This window comes from Maylandia zebra, linkage group LG7 (genome assembly GCF_041146795.1).
Source record: "Maylandia zebra isolate NMK-2024a linkage group LG7, Mzebra_GT3a, whole genome shotgun sequence".
NCBI classification, from domain to species: Eukaryota; Metazoa; Chordata; class Actinopteri; order Cichliformes; family Cichlidae; genus Maylandia; species Maylandia zebra.
In genome coordinates this window covers 59,353,992-59,376,700 of record NC_135173.1, presented here as the reverse complement: position 1 = coordinate 59,376,700, position 22,709 = coordinate 59,353,992, and the positions used below count along the sequence as shown (strand labels likewise).

At 41.9% G+C, this 22,709-nt stretch overlaps 2 protein-coding genes across 2 annotated transcripts; both read left to right on the top strand.

Moving 5' to 3' along the window:
- Positions 1 to 261: 261 nt before the first annotated feature.
- Positions 262 to 9,198, top strand: lcat (lecithin-cholesterol acyltransferase). Its single transcript, XM_004564623.6, has 7 exons — positions 262 to 1,321; positions 4,741 to 4,897; positions 5,120 to 5,235; positions 5,440 to 5,535; positions 7,579 to 7,803; positions 7,879 to 8,074; positions 8,374 to 9,198. The coding sequence occupies exons 1-7, from the start codon at positions 1,171 to 1,173 to the stop codon at positions 8,753 to 8,755; spliced, it is 1,323 nt and encodes a 440-aa protein (XP_004564680.1). The 5' UTR covers positions 262 to 1,170; the 3' UTR covers positions 8,756 to 9,198.
- A 4,085-nt stretch (positions 9,199 to 13,283) lies between these two features.
- pla2g15 (phospholipase A2, group XV) lies at positions 13,284 to 22,488 on the top strand. The gene is made up of 7 exons (XM_004564627.5): positions 13,284 to 13,593; positions 15,946 to 16,102; positions 17,285 to 17,403; positions 17,528 to 17,626; positions 18,746 to 18,970; positions 20,068 to 20,180; positions 20,337 to 22,488. Exons 1-7 carry the CDS (start codon positions 13,455 to 13,457, stop codon positions 20,736 to 20,738), a joined length of 1,254 nt encoding a protein of 417 aa, XP_004564684.1. The 5' UTR covers positions 13,284 to 13,454; the 3' UTR covers positions 20,739 to 22,488.
- Positions 22,489 to 22,709: the final 221 nt, after the last annotated feature.

Here is a 22,709-nt window from a genome sequence, read left to right as displayed (position 1 = left end):
CTTGTCATTTCATTAGTATTTATACTTAACAGCAATTCTCTTCTCTTTCCCCTCACCCCCCAACCACTCACTGCAGGTGGCTGCCCCTTGCTGAGACTAGTTGTGCCAGTGGTTTTTTCCTATTCAAAGGGAGTTTTTTCCTCTCTACTGTTGCCAAATACTTATTCATAGGGGGTTGTTTGATTGTTAGAGGGTTTTTTCTAGTATTGTAGGGTCTTTACTTTACAATATAAAACACTCTGAAATGACTGAAATGACAGTCCTGTGGACTGTGATGTCATATTTGTTACAAATTCTGTCAAAAATGACATTTTTCGCGTCATTGGGACTTTACACCTAGATACATTGGGGTTATATAAAAGTCACTTTGCCAAAAAAAAAAACTGATTGGGGATCTACCTTAAGACTAAAACGTTCTTTCTGGCTCAGAACGACTTATGATGTATTTATCCAGGTTAAACGGCTCGTTGACAGTAAAAGTGTGTTGTTGTTTTTTTAAAGAGAAATCTGGCCAAGAGGGTAGCAGAAATTGAGAATAAGTCATTTCATTATTTTAAAAATAACTCCTTCTTAAATCCTGTAGGCTATAAGATAATTACCCAAAATAAATAAGGATATTGAACATTTAAAAAATGTAAAACATCAGGAATAACCTTTTGGGGGCAGATGATCATTTTTATATTAAAGTCTTTTTGGAAATCTCTCTGTGCATACATTCAAAGCTGGTCTGTGAAGAGAAGTGGGATACGTTCACTTCAGCTTCACGTTGCACACATCACATTTGGCTTTGCTTGCTTGAAAAAAAAAATCAGAACATTTTCATTAAAAAATAGTCTTTGTCAATCATTTGCCTTCTGAGGCGTAAATAAACACACGTAAGAGGGATCGATAGGGCGGTGTACCCGTACCGTACACGTTTTATTTGCTCCTGCATGCCACTCTGACCAGACACTCTTGGCGCAGACCTTGAGAGAATTAAACGTGGTTCCCGCAGCACTCAGCAGCCCAGGACGTGTGGATGCACTTTTACTTCAGAGATGGTAAACACAGGGTTTCCTCTGGTGTGACCTCGCGTGTTTTCTTCCCGGCTGGCCCGCCTCTGCCTCCGCCTCCAGCTGCAGCGCACAGACTGAGCTCCGTCCAGAGCGCCACAGCTGCCCGAAGGAAAAGATGGGATCCGCAGGACACTTGAGCTTAGTGCTGCTGCTTGCATTTCTGCTGGGGCTTCATCACTCCTCAGGTTTCTGGATCGTCAACGTTGTCTTTCCTCCCCCAGCCAAACCTAAAGTACCCAGCAACAGCACTCCTCCACTTATTATCGGTAAGTACAGGGTCTGTCTATTTGTTAATATGTATGGAAGATTAAAATATACTGCTGTGATATATACCCGAGATTTATTGTTGATTTAGCTGGACATCTATGCGGAAACATGTAGCACGAAGGTCCAGTACAGTCGGGGGGTGGGGGTGTTTTTAGGTCACACACAGCACTCTGTACATTTGACCCTGCAGGCAATATCAGTGTTTTCTCATCAGGAAAGCTTTAGGGACACAATTTAGTGACTGTGCTTTGGATAAACCTCCACGCTCAAACTGAAAGACTATTAAACCTGTTCTTTTCCTACATATAATTTAAAATAAATCGTCCTCTCTATCTCAAGAAATTTCTTTTAAAGTTCAGCTTGCCTTTTTATGAAATCTCAAACATCCAGAGAGAGACATTTTCGCCTCAGAATTTGAAGAAGTGGTATTTTTATTGTCTTTGATATGATGATGTTTAAACACTGGACTGACCAGATCGCAGAAGAACTGCTGTGTACGCGGTGCAAATAGTGTAGCTGGGTAACGGTAAATCATGCAGCTTCTCCTGTGGGTCAGGGGTCAGTTTCGCAAATTCAGAAACAGATCCAAATATTTGCATTTCACAAAACTGTCTGCTATGTCAAATACACCTTATTTGCTGAATTCTGGGTAAATTAAGGCTAAAAGAAAACATGTGACCACATCAAGGTAATCATCGTAAATCACCCACCCCGGGATAAAGTGTTTTGGTAGGTTTTGTGCTATTAGAAATTAGATGATGTTATCCCTTTTAGGCTTACACTGTACCATTTCCCTCTTTCTGCTGCTTGTGATTCACAGTTAGCAGTCAAAAAGTCATCGTCCAGTCAGGGATTTGTGCAGTCTACTGCACAGGAGCTCCAAGTAAAGGACAGGCAAACAAAATGAGGAGATTTTGACTAAAAGGAGATAAAGAAAATGCTTTGAGTTCTACATTGATTGCTTTAAGTGAACCAATCGACTGACATTTATTTAAACTCAAAAAACAATGTGACTAAACAGCACTAACAGTTTTACCCATGACTTCAATATGATTTTGTGAAAAAAGTAAGTGAAATAAGTGGAAGAGATGGGTGTAGAAATGTCCTTACCTATAAAAAAAGGCAGATTACTGTCGGCTCGTTTCAAGAAAGACTGGTAGGTGTCAACCGACAGCTTTGACAAGACCTTAAAAGTGTTCAGCGAGAGTAGAAGTACCAAAGAGTCAACATGAAACACCTGCAGAAATTTCTGCAACTTCCTGAAATATATCTTTAACACTGAAAAAGAATGGTGGTTATGGAAGCACAAAGAAAGGAAGCAACCACTCAAAATGAAAAACAAAAACAAACAAACAAAAAAAAGCGTTGCTGAAATTTTAAAGTTTGCAAAATGCCACCTCGATGTTTCACATCACCTATTTAGCAGTCGTCTTGTGTGCAAAGATGCTAAGTCTGAAGGAATAAAGGCAACACATCATCACAACTCTAAGGCATGGTGGAGGGAGCATCCTGGCATGGGCCCTGTACTTTGAAGCAAGTTCAACATTACCAGGTCACCTTTCTTTCTCTGGTTTCAGCATTAGCAATCAGGCTAAGCCGTCGATCAAAGGTGATTATGAGCTTGATAAGTTAACCCAGGATTTATCTATCGAAGCACGAGTGTGTTCGCATGAAAGGGGCGATATCTGGGAGCAGAGCAACTGATTCAGGTAAAACTATGTTATTATAAGAGGTTAACCACATAAAAGCAGTGATGTGAGCGACTGCAACATGAAAGGAATCAGACAGTAAATTACAGCACTGAAAACACCTAAAGTGTGTGTTTGTGCTATAAGTGCTCTTTCATTAAGTCATAAAAGAACAGATGTATTATAATTGTTATTACTCATATTTAGATAAGCAAAAGATAGTTTTAGTTTTTATCATTTTCAGCTGCAGCCCTGGTGATGTTTAAAGGTCTGAGAGCAACCAAAGAATAAATCTCAGACCTTCCCAACCGCAGACGTTTCCTTCTTAAAGTGAAAATGAGATCATTAATATAACAACATTAGATAAATTGGATTCCACTGTTTGTTTTTGTTTTGTTTTCTAAATTGTAGTGTGGTTTTTATTTCCAACTTAAATTATATAACTCTTTAATGTGGCAGGAAATTAGCTTATCAACATCTGGTCTCAGGATCCTCCAGAGCAAAGCAGCTGTGCACATTTTTTAATTGCAAAACAGGAGACAGAATATTGACAGGATATCAAGGAGAAACAGAAAAACACAATAAGACAGAGTGTAGGTAGGGGTTATTATAGCTTTGTATTTTCTAATTAGTTTTAATTTTAATTTTATTTTGACCTGTTGTTTTGAATTCTGACTGAATTCTATATATATGAAATTTAACAAAATTGAAAAATAAAATACAAAAAAAAGTACAGGATAGTGTATACTGTATACATTCCCAAATTTAGTTGCAGATTTTAATTCAGTCTCTCTCCAGTTCCTCAATGTTCCCAGTCTTTAATCTCAACCCCCCCAGTCTTTAATCTCAACCTCCCCAGTCTTTAATCTCAACCTCCCCAGTCTTTAATAGCTCCAGAAGCATCTTCCAAATGTCAAAAAATTCTGATGATCTTTTCCGAAAAGTATAGTTTTTATTTTTATTTCCTATGACCAGTGATCTATAGCAGTGGTTCCCAGCTCTCTGAGCTGGTGACTCTTCATCATGCAAAAAGTCACTTTGCAAACTCTTATCACAGCTTTAATTAATGAATAATCTCTTTGATTTCTTTCAGTTCAATTAAATGATTCCTCAGTTTCATGTTTCATATTTCATACAATATGAAACTGAAGAAGTCAGAGAGCTTCTGATTCCTTCTGATGACACGCAATCTGTAAAAAAAAATATGATTAGGATCATTGATTTATGACAGCTGTCTGGGAAGTCCATCAGTTCATCAGTTCTTTGTTGCATGGTTGTTAATAGACCTCTCTGCATTGAATCATACCTGTTATTAATCTCTGTCTCTCTTCCACAGCATGTCTTAATCCTGTTTTCCTTCCCTCACCCCAACCGGTCACAGCAGATGGCTCCGCCCCTCCCTGAGCCTGGTTCTGCCAGAGGTTTCTTCCTGTTAAAAGGGAGTTTTTCCTTCCCACTGTCGCCAAAGTGCTTGCTCATAGGGGGCCATTTGATTGTTGGATTTTTCTCTGTATGTATTATTGTAGGGTCTACCTTATCTCACAAAGTGCCTTGAGACTGCTGTTGTTGTGATTTGGCACTATATAAATAAAATTGAATTGAATTGAATTGAATTGGAAGTTTGCTGAACTTCGGCAGCAGTTTGCAGTGCTGTGTATTGGTCCCACTTTTTCCTGCAGTACAATTAACATTTGACACACTGTTGTGTTTGCATGTGCCCTCCTGCTCAGTACCGGGGAACCTGGGGAACCGTCTGGAAGCCAAAATAGACAAGCCGTCGCTGGTCCACTGGCTGTGCTACAAGAAAACTGAGAAATGGTTCCCACTGTGGATCGACCTCAACATGTTCATACCCATAGGTGTGGACTGCTGGATCGATAACATCAGGTGAGACCTGCTGTCTGCTCTCACATCCACGTTTAAGCAGTTTAACAACACCTTTGATCTACAACTTTGCCTTACTGTAGGTGACAGCTGAGGAACAGACTTTTATGTTATACTTACGCTTGTCAGTTTTGTTTATCTTTAGTCAGGTTTTTCATCACTGAATACATGTTTTGCAGAATTTGAAAACTTAGCCATGTGTTTCCACATTTGTGCGTCCTGCAGACTCGCTTACAACAGGACAACTCGGCGGTCATCCAACTCACCCGGGGTGCAGGTGCGAGTGCCTGGATTTGGGCAGACCTATTCCATTGAATATCTTGACTATAACAGACTGGCTGGTGAGAAAAATACATCTGTGTTGGTAAACTGGTAAATTTGGGGGACTAGTTTCTGACATCTTTTAATGTATTTCTACACTGAGTAACAGAGAAATGTTTAATGGTCATGAAGGCAAAAATATAAAGGAACATGTAGCCCAGTGCTTTATTTCCATACTAGATTTGGACTCTTAAACTGACCGAGTCTGCTACTGTTCTCTGAAGGTTACTTTTACACCATGGTGGAACATCTGGTCAACGTGGGCTACATCCGAAACGAGACCGTCCGCGGAGCACCGTATGATTGGAGAGTAGCTCCTAGTAAGTCTGTATTATTTTTATGTTAAGAGAGAAAGCACGGTGCTTTGCATGTGTTTGCTTACGAGTATACAAAAGAAGTTTCCTGAGCAGCTCAGCTTCTGCTGTTTTTTCTTTTTTTTTACTAATTATGCCACGCAGGGGGGGTCAATGATAAAAATCTACATTACTAAAGAACATTAACTTATGCTTTTATTTAATCATGTATTAAAGTCATGTTACTTTTTTTAATACAATAGGAGCAATTTTCAGATGTGCTTCCTAGTATAGTACAGATAATTGTGGTAATTACTTTGACTTTTAATGTCTCCCAACTTCTGAGAAGAAAAGTCTTCACTAGCCACTTTAACAACTATATACTTCACTATGTTCTTCTGCAAGTTGCTGACTTTAGTGCTGGAAAGGTGAGTTTGTTATGTCGGTGGGAGAAGCAGGATTGAACCAAGCGATAAAGTTGTCGGTCGAGAATACTAATATATGCTGATGCTACAGTATTGTACACCCCATAATTTGGTAGCGTGTAGCAAATATAACTTCAAGTATTTGTTTTCTGTGTGACTTTGTTAGATTCTTACATTGCTGTAGAGGAAGTTTGGCGCATTCTTCACATTATAACAACTCTTCTTGAAGTTTTTGGGCAATTGTTTTTGATGTCCTGCCACATTTTAATCAGGTTGAAGTCAGACAAATGGTTTCACATTTGACTCTAGAATACTTCTATATATAGAGTTCATGGTTGACCCAACTACTGAAAGGTACCCAGGTGCTATGGCTGCAAAACAAGTCCAAATCATCACCTCTCCACTACCACTGGATTCAGTTGAAAACATTTAATATGAGGGATTTGTGCTGATATGTTGTATTTGGTTTATGCTACATGTGATGCTGTGCATTATGGTCCATATGTCCACTTTGGTCTTATTTTTCTAAAGGACATTGTTCCTGAGGTCTTTGCTCAGATGCAACTTTGCAAACCTAAGAAGAGGCTTTCTGTTGGCAATCAAGCCAAACTTGAACAGCCTTTTTTTAACATGCTGACTGAGACCTGTAGAGTCTGAGATGTAGCTCCTGGGGTAAATTTGCTGGTATGTAGATATCATGAATGTTTTCGTCTTCTCACTGTACAATGATGGACTTCAGACTGTATGGGAATGGCCTTATTGATTATTGCTGATATATTTCCTCCTTATGGGCGATCGTGGCTTAAGAGTTGGCAGTTCGCCTTGTAATCGGAAGGTTGCCGGTTCGAGCCCCAGCTTGGGCAGTCTCAGTCGTTGCGTCCTTGGGCAAGACACTTCACCCGTTGCCTACTGGTGGTGGTCAGAGGGCCCGGTGGCGCCAGTGTCCGGCAGCCTCGCCTCTGTCAGTGCGCCCCAGGGTGGCTGTGGCTACAATGTAGCTTGCCATCACCAGTGTGTGAATGGGTGGATGACTGGATATGTAAAGCGCTTTGGGGTCCTTGGGGACTAGTAAAGCGCTATATAAATACAGGCCATTTGTCATTGTGTTAACACATATCTGAATGCTGCAGACCATCAAACTGCCAAAATCTCAATAATCAAATGCTCTGATTAGCAGCGCCTGGCTGCTACTTATCCTATTAATTCCACTGGAAGTAAAAGGAGTGTATTTTGTTTTTCACACACTGCTTCTGCATGTTGGTTTAGCTTTTTAAAAATATATATTGACACAGTGTAGCATATCACAGGTTGCTTTTCATCTGAGGTTGCAGTTACCTCATTTTAATACCTGCTAAGGACCACGTGATTTTTATTTACCAGCTGGTTCTTAGAGCTAACCCTAGAGAGAGGAGTGGATTTTCTTTTAGGACACCAAAACTCTAAAACAAACTCACTAGTTTTTATTCACACACTGACTGTGAGTACATTTGGTGTTGCATGTCCTGATTGTGGCAGCAGGTTCTCAAGTTATTTTGACCAGATGCAACCAAATTTTAATTACACTACATAATGACGTTTGATGTGCACCTCTTAAGGTTCTTGCTGTGAGCCTGTAACGTTTTTATTTCCCTTCATCCCCCCACAGATGAGAATGCAGAGTACTTAGCAAAGCTGCAAAACCTGGTTGAGGAGATGTACAACCAGTATCAGGAGCCTGTCTACCTGGTGGGACACAGCATGGGATGCCACTATGTCCTCTACTTCCTCAACCAGCAGCCTCAAGCCTGGAAGGACAAATACATCAGAGGCTTCATTTCTCTAGGAGCGCCATGGGGGGGTGCAGTAAAAGTACTCAAGGTCCTGGCTTCAGGTAATGATAAGAACGCACAGAACAGAATACAGATGGAGGGGCTAGAAAGCGGTGTGAACCTGAAACTCTTTACAGGAGAAAATGATGGCCTCTCGATGATTTCGAACCTAAAGATTCGGGAGGAGCAGAGGATGGTAACCACCAATGCGTGGATGCTTCCTCTAGAGGGCATCTGGCCAAGTGACCACGTATTCATCTCCACGCCGAACTTTAACTACACTACAAAGGACTACCAACGGTTTTTCAAAGACATTGATAATGAGGAAGGCTGGTAAGAAACAGTTTGGTTGGTTTGGTTGGTTTTAGAAAGTCTTGATTGCCAAAAGTTAAAAAAGCAGACCAGAAATTGTATAGTACCAGTGGTCATCTGTATTTACTGCTTTACCTCTCCTTTGAGAGCAGAAAGTGTGAAATTTCTGGGCTCTTTGTCTTCTACTTCTATTTCTATCTAAATGGTAGCATCTTGCTTTTTCTTGAACTATACCTTTTTAGCATATAGATCAAATACTTCTCTTTTTGGTGTATTTTTTCTAATAGCAAACAATGATCATGCCCTCTTGTTGGCTCCAGGTATATGTTGGAGGACACCAAGAACCTCACTAGTGATCTCCACCCTCCTGGCGTCGAGGTATGGTGTATGTATGGCATGGGCCTTCCAACTGCCGTAACAAACATCTACGACGAGGTCTTTCCCAACGGGGACCCAGTGGACTTTGTTTATGCCGATGGAGACGGCACGGTGGACACGTTCAGCATGAGTTTATGCAAACGCTGGGTGGGGAAGCAGGAAAAGCCCGTCCATATCACAGAGTTCAGAGGGCTGTTCCATCTGGATATGGTGTTTCACGAAAAGGTGCTCAACCAAATCCAGGACATCCTGGAGGGCAAATCGGACACACCCACAGAGGTTGATGTCAGAACTGACACTGAATACAGGCGTTCAGGAGTTTGAAGCCATTTACAGTGCTAGAGTCTCACATAAGTGACTTTTGAGCCAGATCAAACATCAAGCTTAAAACAAATACCAGTACTGTCTCTTATCTCAAGCAGGTACAACAGCTCAAAACCAATCTGGACTTGGGGAGAATCTATCACTGACCCCCCCCCCCCCAGCAAATAGTCCTGACCACTTTATCTTAACTAAACGCTGCTGACTCAACAATGTGGGTTTTAACCCTGACCTGATTATTACTAAACTGAGGTCATGTGTTTAGTTACCTTACGTCTGAAACTTGGTGGCAATTATGGAAATATAATAATCACAGTAATTAAAAATGTAGTAAGAAATTTTTATGATGGTTTTAGTTTTCTTGTTTTCATCTGTGTCCTCCTGTTACATCATCATTATCATTTTATTATTTTCATGCATAAAGACCCAATAAATATGAGACATTTTGTTGTGTGAGATTATTGGATTATTCCCTCAGAAACTTTGTTTTTGATAAGTTATGAGCAATGATCATGAATATTTTTTGAAGTGCTGTTGTGTAAACAGCCGTCTGAATGGTTCACCTTAAAATTACAGCATTTAAGGTCACAAAAGTCCACCTGTGTGGGTCACTTGTTTGGTTCCAGTACAAAAGTCAAGCCTTTATCTCATCTGTTGTTCGACAGCATCTGCTGCTGTGGACTCTTGACTCGCTGAAGTTGCGTTACAGCCAGGTGTAGTGCCAAAATAGTTGCCCCCGTCAGAAAGTGCCTTCCCATCCTCAAGAGAGCGCAGAGGAGCAGGAGCCACGGCGCGTTCATGACTGAAAGAAGAGTTCGCGACTCCTCTTTCAAAATAAAGTCTGTCCTGCAATCAAGTGTTTTAAGAAATAATCTGGATAATTGTGGTCAATATAATTTAATTTCCTTTATGTTAACTGCAGAATTTTAAACTGTAAGGAACACATAATGCTAATCTTTAGACAAAGCTAAGATTCATAGACATATATATTATTATTCTTTTTTTTCAGGAGTCATTGTGCAACAATTATGTACATGCAGGACAAATAAAAGCTTCCTATGCTGGCGGATATTTTACACTGATGTCACACTGAATCTGTAAAATAATAGTTTAGAGTTAAAAAAAGATTTCAAAGGAACTCTAAATAACTTGATGCCAGCATCACACTGTTTTTCCCTGCAGAGGGACATTTATTTGTCTTGTCACATGTTTCACATGTTCTTTTTGTTTGTTTGCTTGTTTGTTTGTTTTAAAAAAACAGTTTATACTGTATACTGCACTTATTACTTTACTCAAGACCCCACATTATCATATTACTTCAGAGTAGTTTACTCTCAGACTGCTGGTTTACTTTACTTGTGGTTCCTACAATAATTAAAAGTAGAATGTATCAGGGCGAGGACACTTGTGACAAAGACTCCACTTGTGTGGAATGTTTGTGTCACAAACTCCAGCTTGACATATGGGCAGGTGTAAAAGTCATGCAGTGTTTATTTGCCATTTATTATGTGTTAAAAATAATAGAGTTAACAAAAGAAAAATGTGGGGGAGGAGGACCAGGTGGTTGAGGCAAATCAAAGAAATTAATAGTGCCTACAGCTTCTCTAAAGGTCAAGTCAACCAATGCTCAAACAAAAAGGCCCATCTACACAAGGGGTCAGTCAAAACCATTCAAGTGTTAAGAAATCAGTTTCACCCCGGTTCTTTTTATTCCTCGGGCATCCAGAGACGGCACCGGAACTCAGTAGTCATTTTCACAAAACCTTTATTCATCTTTATTCATCTTCATTTAAGCATGCATCTCCTAGAAGGGAAGACGTGCAAGAGTAAGAGTAATCTCCTCACCTAAGCTACACCAAATTCCTCTACACAACAGAGAAAACAGAGTTAACATATTACAAACACTGGTAACTGGTAGACCCCACCCAGGTCTCCCCTGGGGAATTTCCACTCAACATTAACTTCTCTTTGTCTTACTTTCACAGTTCAAAATGGGGAAGGGCCTCCTAGAAATCTACTCCTAAATTCATTACACACTCAGGCCTTTATTGCATCCAGGGCAGTGTCAGTGTCTCTACAATAATTCTACATCCTACCTAACACATTTTTAAACTCTCAAATAAGCTACGCATATCTTCACAAGAGAGGTATCAACCGCACACCCTAGTGTTTCTAATAACTGTTCCTCTGTTACATATCTACAGGGTACCCCCAAGCTTACCTGTCCAACCTCCTAACACAACCATTCTATTCACACACAAAATCTACTAAGTCACAGAGAGTCAGAAGCAGCCTCAGCTGGCCAGGGAGCTGCCCTTTTGTAATTGGCTTACTACGCCCAGATCAGCTAATAGATGTATGCCAATTAAGTTTGAATGGGCCAATAGTTGGAAGCTCTACACATGGAAGACAGAGAAACAACAGCGCCACTTATTGTGGCATAAAACATAAAACATAGGCTTTCAAAACCTCAGCTAATTTGAATAACTGACAGGTACAACCACGTGATCTAAGAGGTTGGAGTTGGACTGACTTGTTAAGGAGAAAGATCTTTATTTTCATGAGTAAGTTTTTTTTTAATGTATTTGCTAAATAAAACACATTATGGTAGAAAAGAGAGGATGGATTATATGGATTATATGGATAGAAAGAGGGGACACTTTTTGGTAGCGTATAGTTTAAGGTAAATAATCATCCAAACGGTACATTTAATATATCCATCCATCCATCCATCCATCCATCTTCATCCGCTTTGTCCGGGGCAGGGTCGCGGGGGCAGCAGCCTAAGCAAAGAGGCCCAGACCTCCCTCTCCCCAGCCACCTCCTCCAGCTTATCCGGGGGAATACCAAGGCGTTCCCAGGCCAGCCGAGAGATATAATCTCTCCAGCATGTCCTGGGTCTGCCCCAGGGCCTCCTCCCGCTGGGACATGCCTGGAACACCTCACCCAGGAGGCGCCCAGGGGGCATCCTTGTCAGATGCCCGAACCACCTCAGCTGGCTCCTTTCGATGTGGAGCAGCAGCTGCTCTACTCTGAGCCCCTCCCGGATGGCCGAACTTCTCACCCTATCTCTAAGGGAGAGGCCAGCCACCCTTCGGAGGAAGCTCATTTCTGCCGCTTGTATCCGCGATCTCGTTCTTTCGGTCACTACCCACAGCTCGTGGCCATAGGTGAGGGTAGGGACGTAGATCGACCGGTAAATTGAGAGCTTCGCTTTTACACTCAGCTCCCTCTTCACCACGACGGACCGGTGCAGCGTCCGCATTACTGCAGCTGCAGCCCCAATCCGTCTGTCGATCTCCGGCTCCCTTCTCCCATCACTCGCGAACAAGACCCCGAGATACTTGAACTCCTCCACTTGGGGCAGGAACTCATCCCCGACCCGGAGTGGGCACTCCACCCTTTTCCGGCTGAGAACCATGGCCTCAGATTTGGAGGTGCTGATCCTCATTCCCGCTGCTTCACACTCGGCTGCGAACCATTCCAGTGCGAGCTGGAGGCCCTCACCCGATGAAGCCAACAGAACCACATCATCTGCAAAAATCAGAGATGAGATTCTGAGGCCACCAAAGTGAAAGCCCTCCGCCACTTGGCTGCGCCTAGAAATCCTGTCCATAAAAATTATGAACAGAACCGGAGACAAAGGGCAGCCCTGGCGGAGCCCATCACCCACCGGGAACGAGTCCGACTTATTGCCGGCAATGCGAACCAAGCTCTTGCAACGGTTGTATAGGGATCGAATGGCCCGTAGCAATGGGCCAGACACCCCATATTCCCGCAACACCTCCCACAGGACACCCCGAGGGACACGGTCGAATGCCTTCTCCAAGTCCACAAAACACATGTAGACTGGTTGGGCAAACTCCCATGCACCCTCAAGTATCCTGGAGAGGATAAAGAGCTGGTCCAGTGTTCCGCGACCAGGACGAAAACCGCATTACAATACAATCCCCTCATTGAATCGCTACCTTATCGTGGTGGAGGGGTTTGTGTGTCACAGGGATCCCAGGGGCTATGTTGTCTGGGGGCTTTTGCCCCCTGGTAGGGTCTCCCATGGCAAATTGGCCCTGGGTGAGGGACCAGACAAAGAGCGATTCATAAGACCCTTATGAAAAGGACACCGAGGGAACAGTTTACCCTGCCCGGGATAGGGTTACCGGGGCCCCGCCCTGGAGCCAGGCCCGGGGAGGGTGCCCGAGGGCGAGCGTCTGGTGGCCGGGCCTTAGTCCATGGGGCCCGGCCGGGCACAGCCCGAAGAGGAGACATGGGCCCATCCTCCCGCAGGCCCACCACCCGCAGGAGGCGCCATAGGGGTCGGGTGCATTGTGTGCCGGGTGGCGGCCAGGAGCGGAGGCCCTGGCGGACTGACCCCCGGCTGCCAAGACAAGACAATTAATATATTGATATTAATATTATTATTTCCTCTACTTGTAGGCCTATCAGAAATAAGAAGCTTGCAGAACAGTGGAAGCTTTTACTTTGAAAGAGGTGACTCCTCCTACCCCTCCTGTGGATGGCAGGAGGGGCACTTTCTTAAAGGCGTAACTGTTTTTCGCAAAACACCGTGTGCTCTTAAAATCCGGAACTCGTGATCGTCCACAGTGGTAGTTTACTCGCAGCAGTGGGCTTTAACGGCAAACCGCAGCCGGCTCCACACATCGCGGAGGTATTATGCTCTTCAGGCTATGATATATCAGGAGTCATGGCGGGTTGGCACCGGGTAACTGCCTTCTGTGTCGGGCTTTTATTAATGCTGTTGTCGGCACCCAGCTCCGAGAAACCGGCGGGGAAATGTCTCGGCGAAAAGCCTCGTCCATCCCCCAAACCCCCGGTCGTCCTCAGTAAGTGTTTCCTTCATCAATTTATTCCTTAGTTTGTCTTCTGTTGCCAAATAGTTGCACAACTTGCTGTCGTCCGTCAGTTAGCTAATCGGCAGCTGGCGATTTCCAAAGGAGACCAAACTCCATTTAAAGGGGGTCAAATTTAAGTTCTCCTGATGTTTATCAGCCATCATGTTAACTTAAAAATAATTCTGTATTTATCATATTACTACTTGGCAAGTCTTCAATTCGGCTTCAACATATTACACATAAGTCAATTCATTTTGAACTTTTGTAAATGTTTGGCCTGTTGTTGTGCTTGTCATCAGCTGCCAAAACAGAGAAATCCTCGTGTGTGCATCTCGGTGTTCAAGACTCTCTTATGATCAGATAATATGACGTTTCATTATTTTAGCTGTGCTGTATCAAAATAAACTCTAAAATACGTTCCCACAATAAATGCAGAGTTAAAATTTGCTTTCAAGCGAGACGTCCTTAAATTGTTGGCTTCTTGAACGAGGGTTGGTTCGATTTACATAAGAAATAAGAAATAGGCTATCTTCATCTATCTGAAAACAAAAAAAGACATATAGCTGTACTGCTGTGGACAAGACTGACTGATTAACGTTATTTGAGGAAAGATTTAAACCTGCCAGCTGCGTCTGTGCCTGTGTTAAAGGGTAATCGTTTACAGCTCAGCCATCAGGTCATATGACAGAACGCGACTCTTCAGCTCAACAGCCAATCAGCTCCTCCAGACGCTGAGGGAGTCTCCCCTCATACCTTTCTGGGCCATGTAACCTTTAGGAGTGACTTTAAAATAAATAAGAATAAAAAATGAAATGGGTTTTACCTCAAAATCTCATTTTTCATTTCATGTTTTATACTTGTTTGGCTGTACTGTAGACTTTTCTTTTTTTTTTATACAGCTTACAGAATGAAAAGCACAGGTGTAGTGACTTGTTTTATTCAGCTGAAACCTTCCCTGACTTCTGAATGTAAGCATAGCTTGTTAAGAGTTATAATTACACCTGTACACATTACAAGTACTATGTCCGGCATTAAAAATGCCATAGCTGACAGACAGGTAGGAGTATATTAGAAAGAAAAAAAGAGCGTAGTGGAAAAAGGAGAAAGATGAGGATAAGGGACAAAGCGCCAACTGCTGCATTTTTTATTTAAAAACACAAACGGCACTTGAAAGAGAGAAGGGGAAAAATAAAAATAGATATGATCGTGTGAGTGTCACGAAACACATTTTATGAGGAAGAGAAAAAAACCACAATGCCAGAGGCAGAGAGGCCCAGGAGACCCGGACCATTTGTCCCACCCTCCTCGCCCTGATGCCAAGGGGCAAGAGCCCCACACTATCGGAGGTAACTGGGAGTTGACTCCTCCAGAGGCCGCCCATGCCGTCATGAGCTGATGACGATCCCAAGGACGAGTGATTTTCAAGACACATCTGTATCTGCAGCCTCTGGCGCCCCAGTAGTTCTTGTTCGGATTTTTGTCAGAAGGGAATTTTTGCTTCCTTCTTGATACATATTACAGTTTCACACAATCACTCAGCTTTGCTGTTTCTGATTCAGATTCTGTGCTAATTTGAAGTAGTCCCAGTTTCTGTGTGGGGTTACAAAATCACTTAATGCAAGCACCATATTGGTTTTTTAGGGACTTCTCCTGACAGATCATGTGTCCTACACGACAGCTGCTGACATCTGGCTGAAGCCATGAATTGTTTTTGTTTTTTTGGGGTTTTTTTTGCAACTCTGTGTTTAGATTTTATATTTCCTCATTTATTTAACCAGTGGGTCATCCGCCTTGGTCAGTTGTGGCTTGCTTCACACAAACTGCAGTTTTCCCCCTTAACGTCCACCCGTGTGGAACCTGTGTGCAGAAACTGAGCGTCCCTTTGACAGAAGTCTTTAAAGGATTTATTTGTATTCTACTTCATGGACTAAAATAAAAGTACAGTTCACATGGTGTCCACCTATAGTTTTGATTAAAGTGTCACTGGGGAAGTTCTGGGAAGGTTTTTGGAGTATGGGAACAGTAATACAAACTCCTCAACTGCTTCAGACCAAAGGCTGAATTGCAGCTGAATGTCTAAAGCATGTTTTTAAAATGATTGTACAGTCAGATGTGCTGCATGCATGATGAGACTGACTACTCTGCTGGATCCATGGCTTCTTAACCGATACATAATGGCAGATTAAATTTCTGCAGTTCATCCACTCCTCCGCTGGCTTCTTGGGATTTAGAGTAATTTGCACAGCTTCTATATGGTTACATAAGTGCATGTTAATAGTCTAAAGGCTAAGTGCTGATCAATGTCCCTGATAAGTGAATCATTGCTAATGTTGCTCATTGCAGTTCCAGGAGATCTGGGAAACCAGCTGGAGGCGATGCTGGACAAACCCACTGTGGTCCATTACATCTGCTACAAGAAGACTGACACATACTTCACACTGTGGCTCAACCTGGAGCTGCTGGTGCCTGTAGCCATAGACTGCTGGATAGACAACATTAGGTGGGTGTCGGTGCCTGAATTTGTCACGTGAAGAAGAGAAAAGTGCTGTTTGTCAGTCGCTGAATTAATTACCATTAACCAAGTTGCCCCTTTTTACATTACTAGCTTTTATTGTTGTTTGTCTTCATTGATTGTAAAAAATATAAAATCTTAATGTGCTGTTTTTTGGTGGAGAAATGCTGAGGTGCCAATACCTGGATAAGATAGTCCTCCCCTTTATCAACAAGGTCTAGAGGATAACAAAGTGCAATCTGCTCAAAGACATCAGGAATTGAGTAAACCTGTACTTTAGTACAGTCATAAGAATGATAAAGTAAAACATCTGGAGAGAGACGTGTAAGACAAATTCTTACTTTAGTCCTACTTTGGACTCGGATTGACTAATCTGGGTTGACTAAATCGATCATGGAAATTTTAACCTGACTTTCTTTGCGCTGCAATTTATTTTCACAAAGTATGAGCTTTTATTTTGAAATCAAAGCAATGGGAATAGATCGGTTCTCATGTGACTGAATGATTTTTCTGCAAGCAGCACATTTGTACTGCAGCTTGACCAGGTTACCAGGTTTTCAAGGGGTGACTGTATCCCATTATTGTGGCTCTGTGGCTTCAGATCATGCCAATACCACTTTGCATCTCTGCTGTAGAGATCCCTGGAAAAGAAGTGCTTATATTTGCCAATGTTGTTAGTGATCTTCACTTACTGTCATTTCAGTTTTGTTGGAAAAGTCCTTATTTACCCACATTTCTACAAAGGGATGGAAACTGCTGAAGGAGTCAGTCCTACACACATAACAGAATTATTAACTGGAAATACCCCAACGTAAAATGTTAGTTTGGGTTACAGCAGGGTACCTCCACTTGTTGCCTCTATAGTACAATGTAATGGCAGATTTCACTCGAATAAGGAACATGACCAAATGCGTTTAAAGCTTGGCATGTTCTCAGATGCTCATTTCTGCTTTTCATACCAAACATCTTTACTTTCATCTGCGTTGTATATCTACAAACCGCACATGTGGAAGTTGTTGTCACACATAAATAACAAGAAGGTGGAATAACGGAGACCTAAAACGAGAAGTGTTTCTGTTGCCTTGTAAAGGGCGCGCGCGCGTGTGTGTCTTTGGTTGACCACAGATGCAGAACTGAGATAAATTGAATATTGCAAACTTGTGTGTGCAGGCTGATCTACAACCAGACCACACACACCACCTCTTCCCCACCAGGTGTGGACATCCGCGTCCCTGGGTTCGGGAAGACCTTCTCAGTGGAGTACCTGGATCCAAGCAAACGCAGTGTGGGTGGGTTAAATGGCCACATTTTTAACTGACGTCCTCTCACTGTGACCAGATTTTGTTGCTGATCAAATTTACCCTGATACCATATTTAATGCTTAATGTTTTCTCATGTGTGTGTGTGTTGCAGGAATGTATTTCTTCAGTATAGTGCAGGCACTGGTAGACTGGGGTTACACCAGAGATGATGATGTGAGAGGAGCACCCTATGATTGGAGGAAAGCGCCCAGTAAGCTACCACACTTGAAAAACCAGGCGGAAACATGGCCAGAAGTGGTGCATATTTAAATAAAATAAAAAATCACAAAACTGTCGAGGGTAACAGGTGTATTTCATATATTTACCAGAACTGCTTTGCTCCAGTTCCCCTTTCAAAAGTTGATTCTTCTAGACCAGAAACCTCTTGAGTTTTGGTTTCCAGCAGTTGTGAAGATAATGATGGGGATTAAAATTATTAGTTGTATATTTTCTGCCCTCAAACGGGGTCAAATTTCCTTTTACATCCATGCCCAAAGTGCTTGAAGTGAGCGTGTCATGCAAACCGACGTCCACTGTTTATTTTTGAGCAGGTGTCTTTAAAAAAGATCCCTCATTTCTAACTTTCCTCCATAGACCACTTTGTGGTTGTTGCCCATTGTGATATAAGAACAGGCCAAGCATTCACCTCGGCTCGACTGGCGCTCTCGAATTTCCAAATTGGAAACTGCAGTCTGCCTTCTTATATTCTCAGTCTAACTGTACCAGAATGGAGTGAAGCCACCACCAGCTCATTTGTATTTCAGTCCACAGTCTGTTAGAAACAACGCAGTTCAGGCGTGATGACCTGTGGTATCTTGGACATGTGATATTTCAACTAGCTTATTACACAAGCATTAAAGATCTATATGCAGCCAGCTGTTTTGCAGCAGCACATGAGTGACTCCTCAATATTTGGTTGGCCGGGACTTTCCTTAGTTTTCTAATGAACTAGTCTTATGAGGTGATTGCATAACTCTTAACATGCATCTCTTTACTGGAACAGAAGGACATATAAAGCACAGTAGCCAGTATTTTGAAGAACATGTTCGTGCTATAAAGCAGCTGACACATTTGTCATGCACTGCATTTCTGCTTTCATGCCCTGAGCATAAAAAGGAAGGTTTAAGTCTTCCATGATGGCTTTGTCTCTTGAAAAAGTAGACTTGTGTAGAAATGGATGTGAGAAAATTGATTAAACCGTGAGGGCTGACTGGGTTTTCTTGAGTGTTCTTCTCATACTAAAGATTTGCCATCTAGTTTTATTTGTTTGACAGTCGTGAATGTCATAACGTTTTGTGTGTGTCATCATCTGCTCTCATGTCTTCGTCAGATGAGAATAAAGATTATTTCTTGGCGCTGCAAAAGATGATTGAAGAGATGGTGGAGAAGGCTGGAGAGCCCGTGGTGCTCATCGCGCACAGCATGGGCAACCTGTACACTCTGTACTTCCTTAACCAGCAGCCACAGGCTTGGAAAGATCGGTACATCAAGGCTTTCGTCTCTCTCGGAGCGCCGTGGGCCGGCGTAGTGAAGACCTTACGTGTGGTCATCTCTGGTAAGAGACGAACCAGCATTACAAAAAAAGTACTGATATACATGTTGTTGACTGCCCGGCATAGTCACAAACTCTGTGCCTCGGCACCAGAATACTGTGAACAGAACATTTTTGGATCAGACATGCTTTTAAAAAAAAAAAAAAAGTCTCATAATTGGCTTATTTGTGCATAAAATTAAAACAGTTAATGTAATGTAGAGAGGTTGTTCAACCAGCTCACAGTTTGCCACTAAAGATGAAACATTTACTGATGGGAATATTCAGACATATTAGATATACTTGGCTCTATGTTTAGATATGTTACTGTAACAACTGTCCTGCTAATTGAGCTACAGCTACTAGCCCTGACATTAGCTTCCTCATTCATAGTTAGTTCTATGCAAAATATATCGTATGTATAATTAATGCTGAACTGTAGCATCTTAATCGCAATTATCAGACATTTGCTGCTTTAATTGGCCAAAGATTCAGACTGAGAATCCCAGCTGAGCACCAAATTGAGGGCCCTCAAAACTACATCAGCAAAATGTAGTTTGACTGGTTTCTTTCTAATTGCAGATGCAGTCTTCACATTAAAAATGTGTGGAACGTGAAGATGAAAAACATCTTTGCATGCTAATCTAGAAGTTTTTTGCATTTTTGGAAATGCAATGATCAGCTAGAAAAATATTAGTTAAGTCCATCTTTGTGTAATCTTCATACACTAAAACATTTTTTGTCAAATAAATGTCTGGTTTTACAAAGGATATTAGGCTGCAACTGAATTTTACAGGCCAGTGTATTGGTTTATTAATGTCAGACCAAATCTATAATCCACACCGGAGTTTACAGGAATTTAAAATTCTCTGCGACAGCAGTCTTCCACTTTTTGCTCTCTGCTAGCCTACTCGAGAAATGTTCACCAAACTAAAACTGAAACTGACAACAAATATTTGAAATAAAATATCTTCTGCAAGAGCATCCTGACCAAGAGACTGAGGACTGCGGCATATATCAGGTGTTTGCCAGGACATGCTTCCCTTTTCTAAGTCACCACTCAACGAAAGCTTTAGCTATCTTTCAATTCTCCATCCTTTTATTTCTGTTCCACTTTCTAGGTGATAATGACCGCATCCCAGTGATCAGCCCGCTCAGGATTCGCTCCCAGCAACGTTCTGCTGTCTCCACCAACTGGCTGTTTCCCTTTGTCCGCTCCTGGCCCAAAGATAAGGTGTGTGTTTGTTTAAATGGGAATTAATTTTTCCTTCTATGTCAACATAAACTTATTCCTGACACGTTAGAGCAGCCTTACAGCAATGGTTGGTGATGTAGTTTTAGACAGAATATGATCATCAGAGGTGACCAAATCAAGTGTTTCCACCTCCAGGTCTTTGTCCAGACACCTACCGCCAACTACACTGTGCAGGACTACCATCGCCTCTACTCTGACATCAATTTTGAGGACGGCTGGATGATGCAGCAGGACACAGAATCGCTGGTGGCTGACTTCACACCCCCCGGCGTGCCTGTCCACTGTCTGTACGGTGTAGGCATTTCCACTCCTGAAGCATTTCAGTACTCAGAAAAATTCCCAGACGTGGAGCCCACAGTGTTGACCGGTGAGGGGGACGGGACGGTGAACCTGTACAGTGCCCTCCAGTGCAAACGCTGGATAGGAAAGCAGAAGCAGCCTGTGACGTTGGTTGAACTTCCACAAAATGAGCACGTTGACATGCTGCTCAATGTGACAACTGTGGACTATATTAAGAAAGTGGTGTTTTCTCCGTGATGCTGGCTGGCAGGCAGACTGCTCTGTTTGCCTTACACTGACACGCGGAGCAAGACGGGAACTGACGTCTCACCTGTCTGAACAATGATTGCCAAATATTCCCCATTTATGCCACAATGCTCAAGGAAAGTATTACGGTTCTTTAGGACAAATGTAGGTTGATATATATATATATTTTTTGGATTTTTATAGCTGTTACTCTAAAGTCTACATGCAAAGAGTTAAACTCTTTGCATGTAGACTTGCATGTGCTTTAATAAAATGGTTGATGTTTTGATCTTCAATGAGATTTCTGAACTCTGACTGTATTGTGGTAAAATTGTAACTAGTTAAAGCAAATACTGAATTTACAGCCTTTTCATTCCAGCTGATTTTTTTATTTATTTATTTTTTTTTAAATATAAATCCTGCCTTTTTTCAAAATTTCATCTTAGCTGTATATCGCTGGTTGTTAGGATTCATGTTACAAAAAGCGCGTGCTGAAGGATTAGACCCATACACATCTGATTTCTAGGTTTCAAAGATGGTTGAATTTGATATCTTCTTGGACTAAAGACTTCTCCTTTCCCTGATTTAAGCCTTCAAACTGTTCCTGAGGGAAGATGACACACTATTGGTCATAAGATGGAGTTTATATCTACCAAATGGAATTTAATGTTTTTAACTGATTAGTGATTTAATTTGTGAAACCTAGGAGTTTTATCAGTGAAACTTATCGATTGGGTCTCATGAGGACAACTTAATTGGCTTACAAAACTCATAAAGTGGCCAAAGCAACATAAAAGCTACCCTAAGGCTCAGATTTACCAATCAAAAAACTCTTTGTGAGGCTGCATGTAAGGCAGAAAGTCAACTGAAGAATCAGTGCAGTCTAGACACCGGCCCGTAGGACACATGCTGCTCTTGCCATCCTGCTAGTATGGGGTTATCTTATCATTTAAAGGTGGCATTTCTGCTGAATACTAGAAGTATTTCTGGTTTAAACTTTAAATTTATATGTATCAGATCAGTGGGTACCTCAAGGCACTTCACACTGGAAAGTCAGCAGAATAGAAGTCCAATAATCAAACAATCCTTGATGAGCAAGCATTGGATGACAGTGGAGAGGAAGAAATCCCTGTTTAACAGGAAGAAGGCTCCAGGTTAGGTTTGCAAAAGCCATGATTTGGCTTAGAATAAAACTTTTTTTTTTTTTTTTGGGTCTTACCTTCGTTTACTCAAACACTAGAGGTGTCTCACACACATGACACTGACTTCATAACTGATTGTTTACATTTGTGGGTTTAAACTTTACTCTGTGCAGACCTATCAAAGGGTCTGTTTTGGGTTTCTCTCAGAGGGTGAGCCCAACCTGGGCTGGCTAGTCAGGGGAAGAGGGACCCCTTCTGTGTCTGCTACTGAATACACTGAATGCCATCATTTAAAGAGCTGATGCTTTTTTGAAATGCTAAGATGGTTTGTTCAGGACAAAGATTTTAATAAATCCTAAGACTTTTGTATATATCAGGACCGAATGATTCAATAAATTAGTTCTTGACACCAGATTTCATGCTCTGAAGCTTAATTACAGCCACCGGGGGATGACTCAAGACCATGAGATGGGTTTTTCTTTTGTGGATGTGAAAAGTTCAAAATTGGACAGTGTGTTCTGACGTGACTGTATTGTGCCATGCTGCCCCTCACCGGGCCAGACCAAGATGATCTACTTATTCACGTGCTGCCTTCTATTCATTAAATTCTTTCAAATATTTGCAGTGAATCCCTCTTGTATACCTTACTCTAAAGCTCTGTTTTATTTTCTCCATGTATGGATGTTGTTTAGGAAGATTAGGACTATGTGAATTATATGATCAAGTCAGGCACACACAACATTTGCTCTAACCACAGGAAGCCCCAATATTTCTGTTTGCCAGGGGGAGCTAATCAAAAATGTTGAACAAAAACAGGGAACTAAAATTAAAAAAAAAAAAA

What these genes read in the sequence shown, in the direction of transcription:
- lcat (XM_004564623.6), top strand. Translation starts at nt 1,171, where the DNA reads ATGGGATCCGCAGGACACTTGAGCTTAGTGCTGCTGCTTGCATTTCTG. An exon ending in TGCTGGATCGATAACATCAG is followed by an intron (nt 4,898 to 5,119) that starts GTGAGACCTGCT and finishes TGCGTCCTGCAG; the next exon opens with ACTCGCTTACAACAGGACAA. An exon ending in ATTGATAATGAGGAAGGCTG is followed by an intron (nt 8,075 to 8,373) that starts GTAAGAAACAGT and finishes TGTTGGCTCCAG; the next exon opens with GTATATGTTGGAGGACACCA.
- pla2g15 (XM_004564627.5), top strand. Translation starts at nt 13,455, where the DNA reads ATGGCGGGTTGGCACCGGGTAACTGCCTTCTGTGTCGGGCTTTTATTA. An exon ending in CAAACCCCCGGTCGTCCTCA is followed by an intron (nt 13,594 to 15,945) that starts GTAAGTGTTTCC and finishes TGCTCATTGCAG; the next exon opens with TTCCAGGAGATCTGGGAAAC. An exon ending in TCCAAGCAAACGCAGTGTGG is followed by an intron (nt 17,404 to 17,527) that starts GTGGGTTAAATG and finishes TGTGTGTTGCAG; the next exon opens with GAATGTATTTCTTCAGTATA.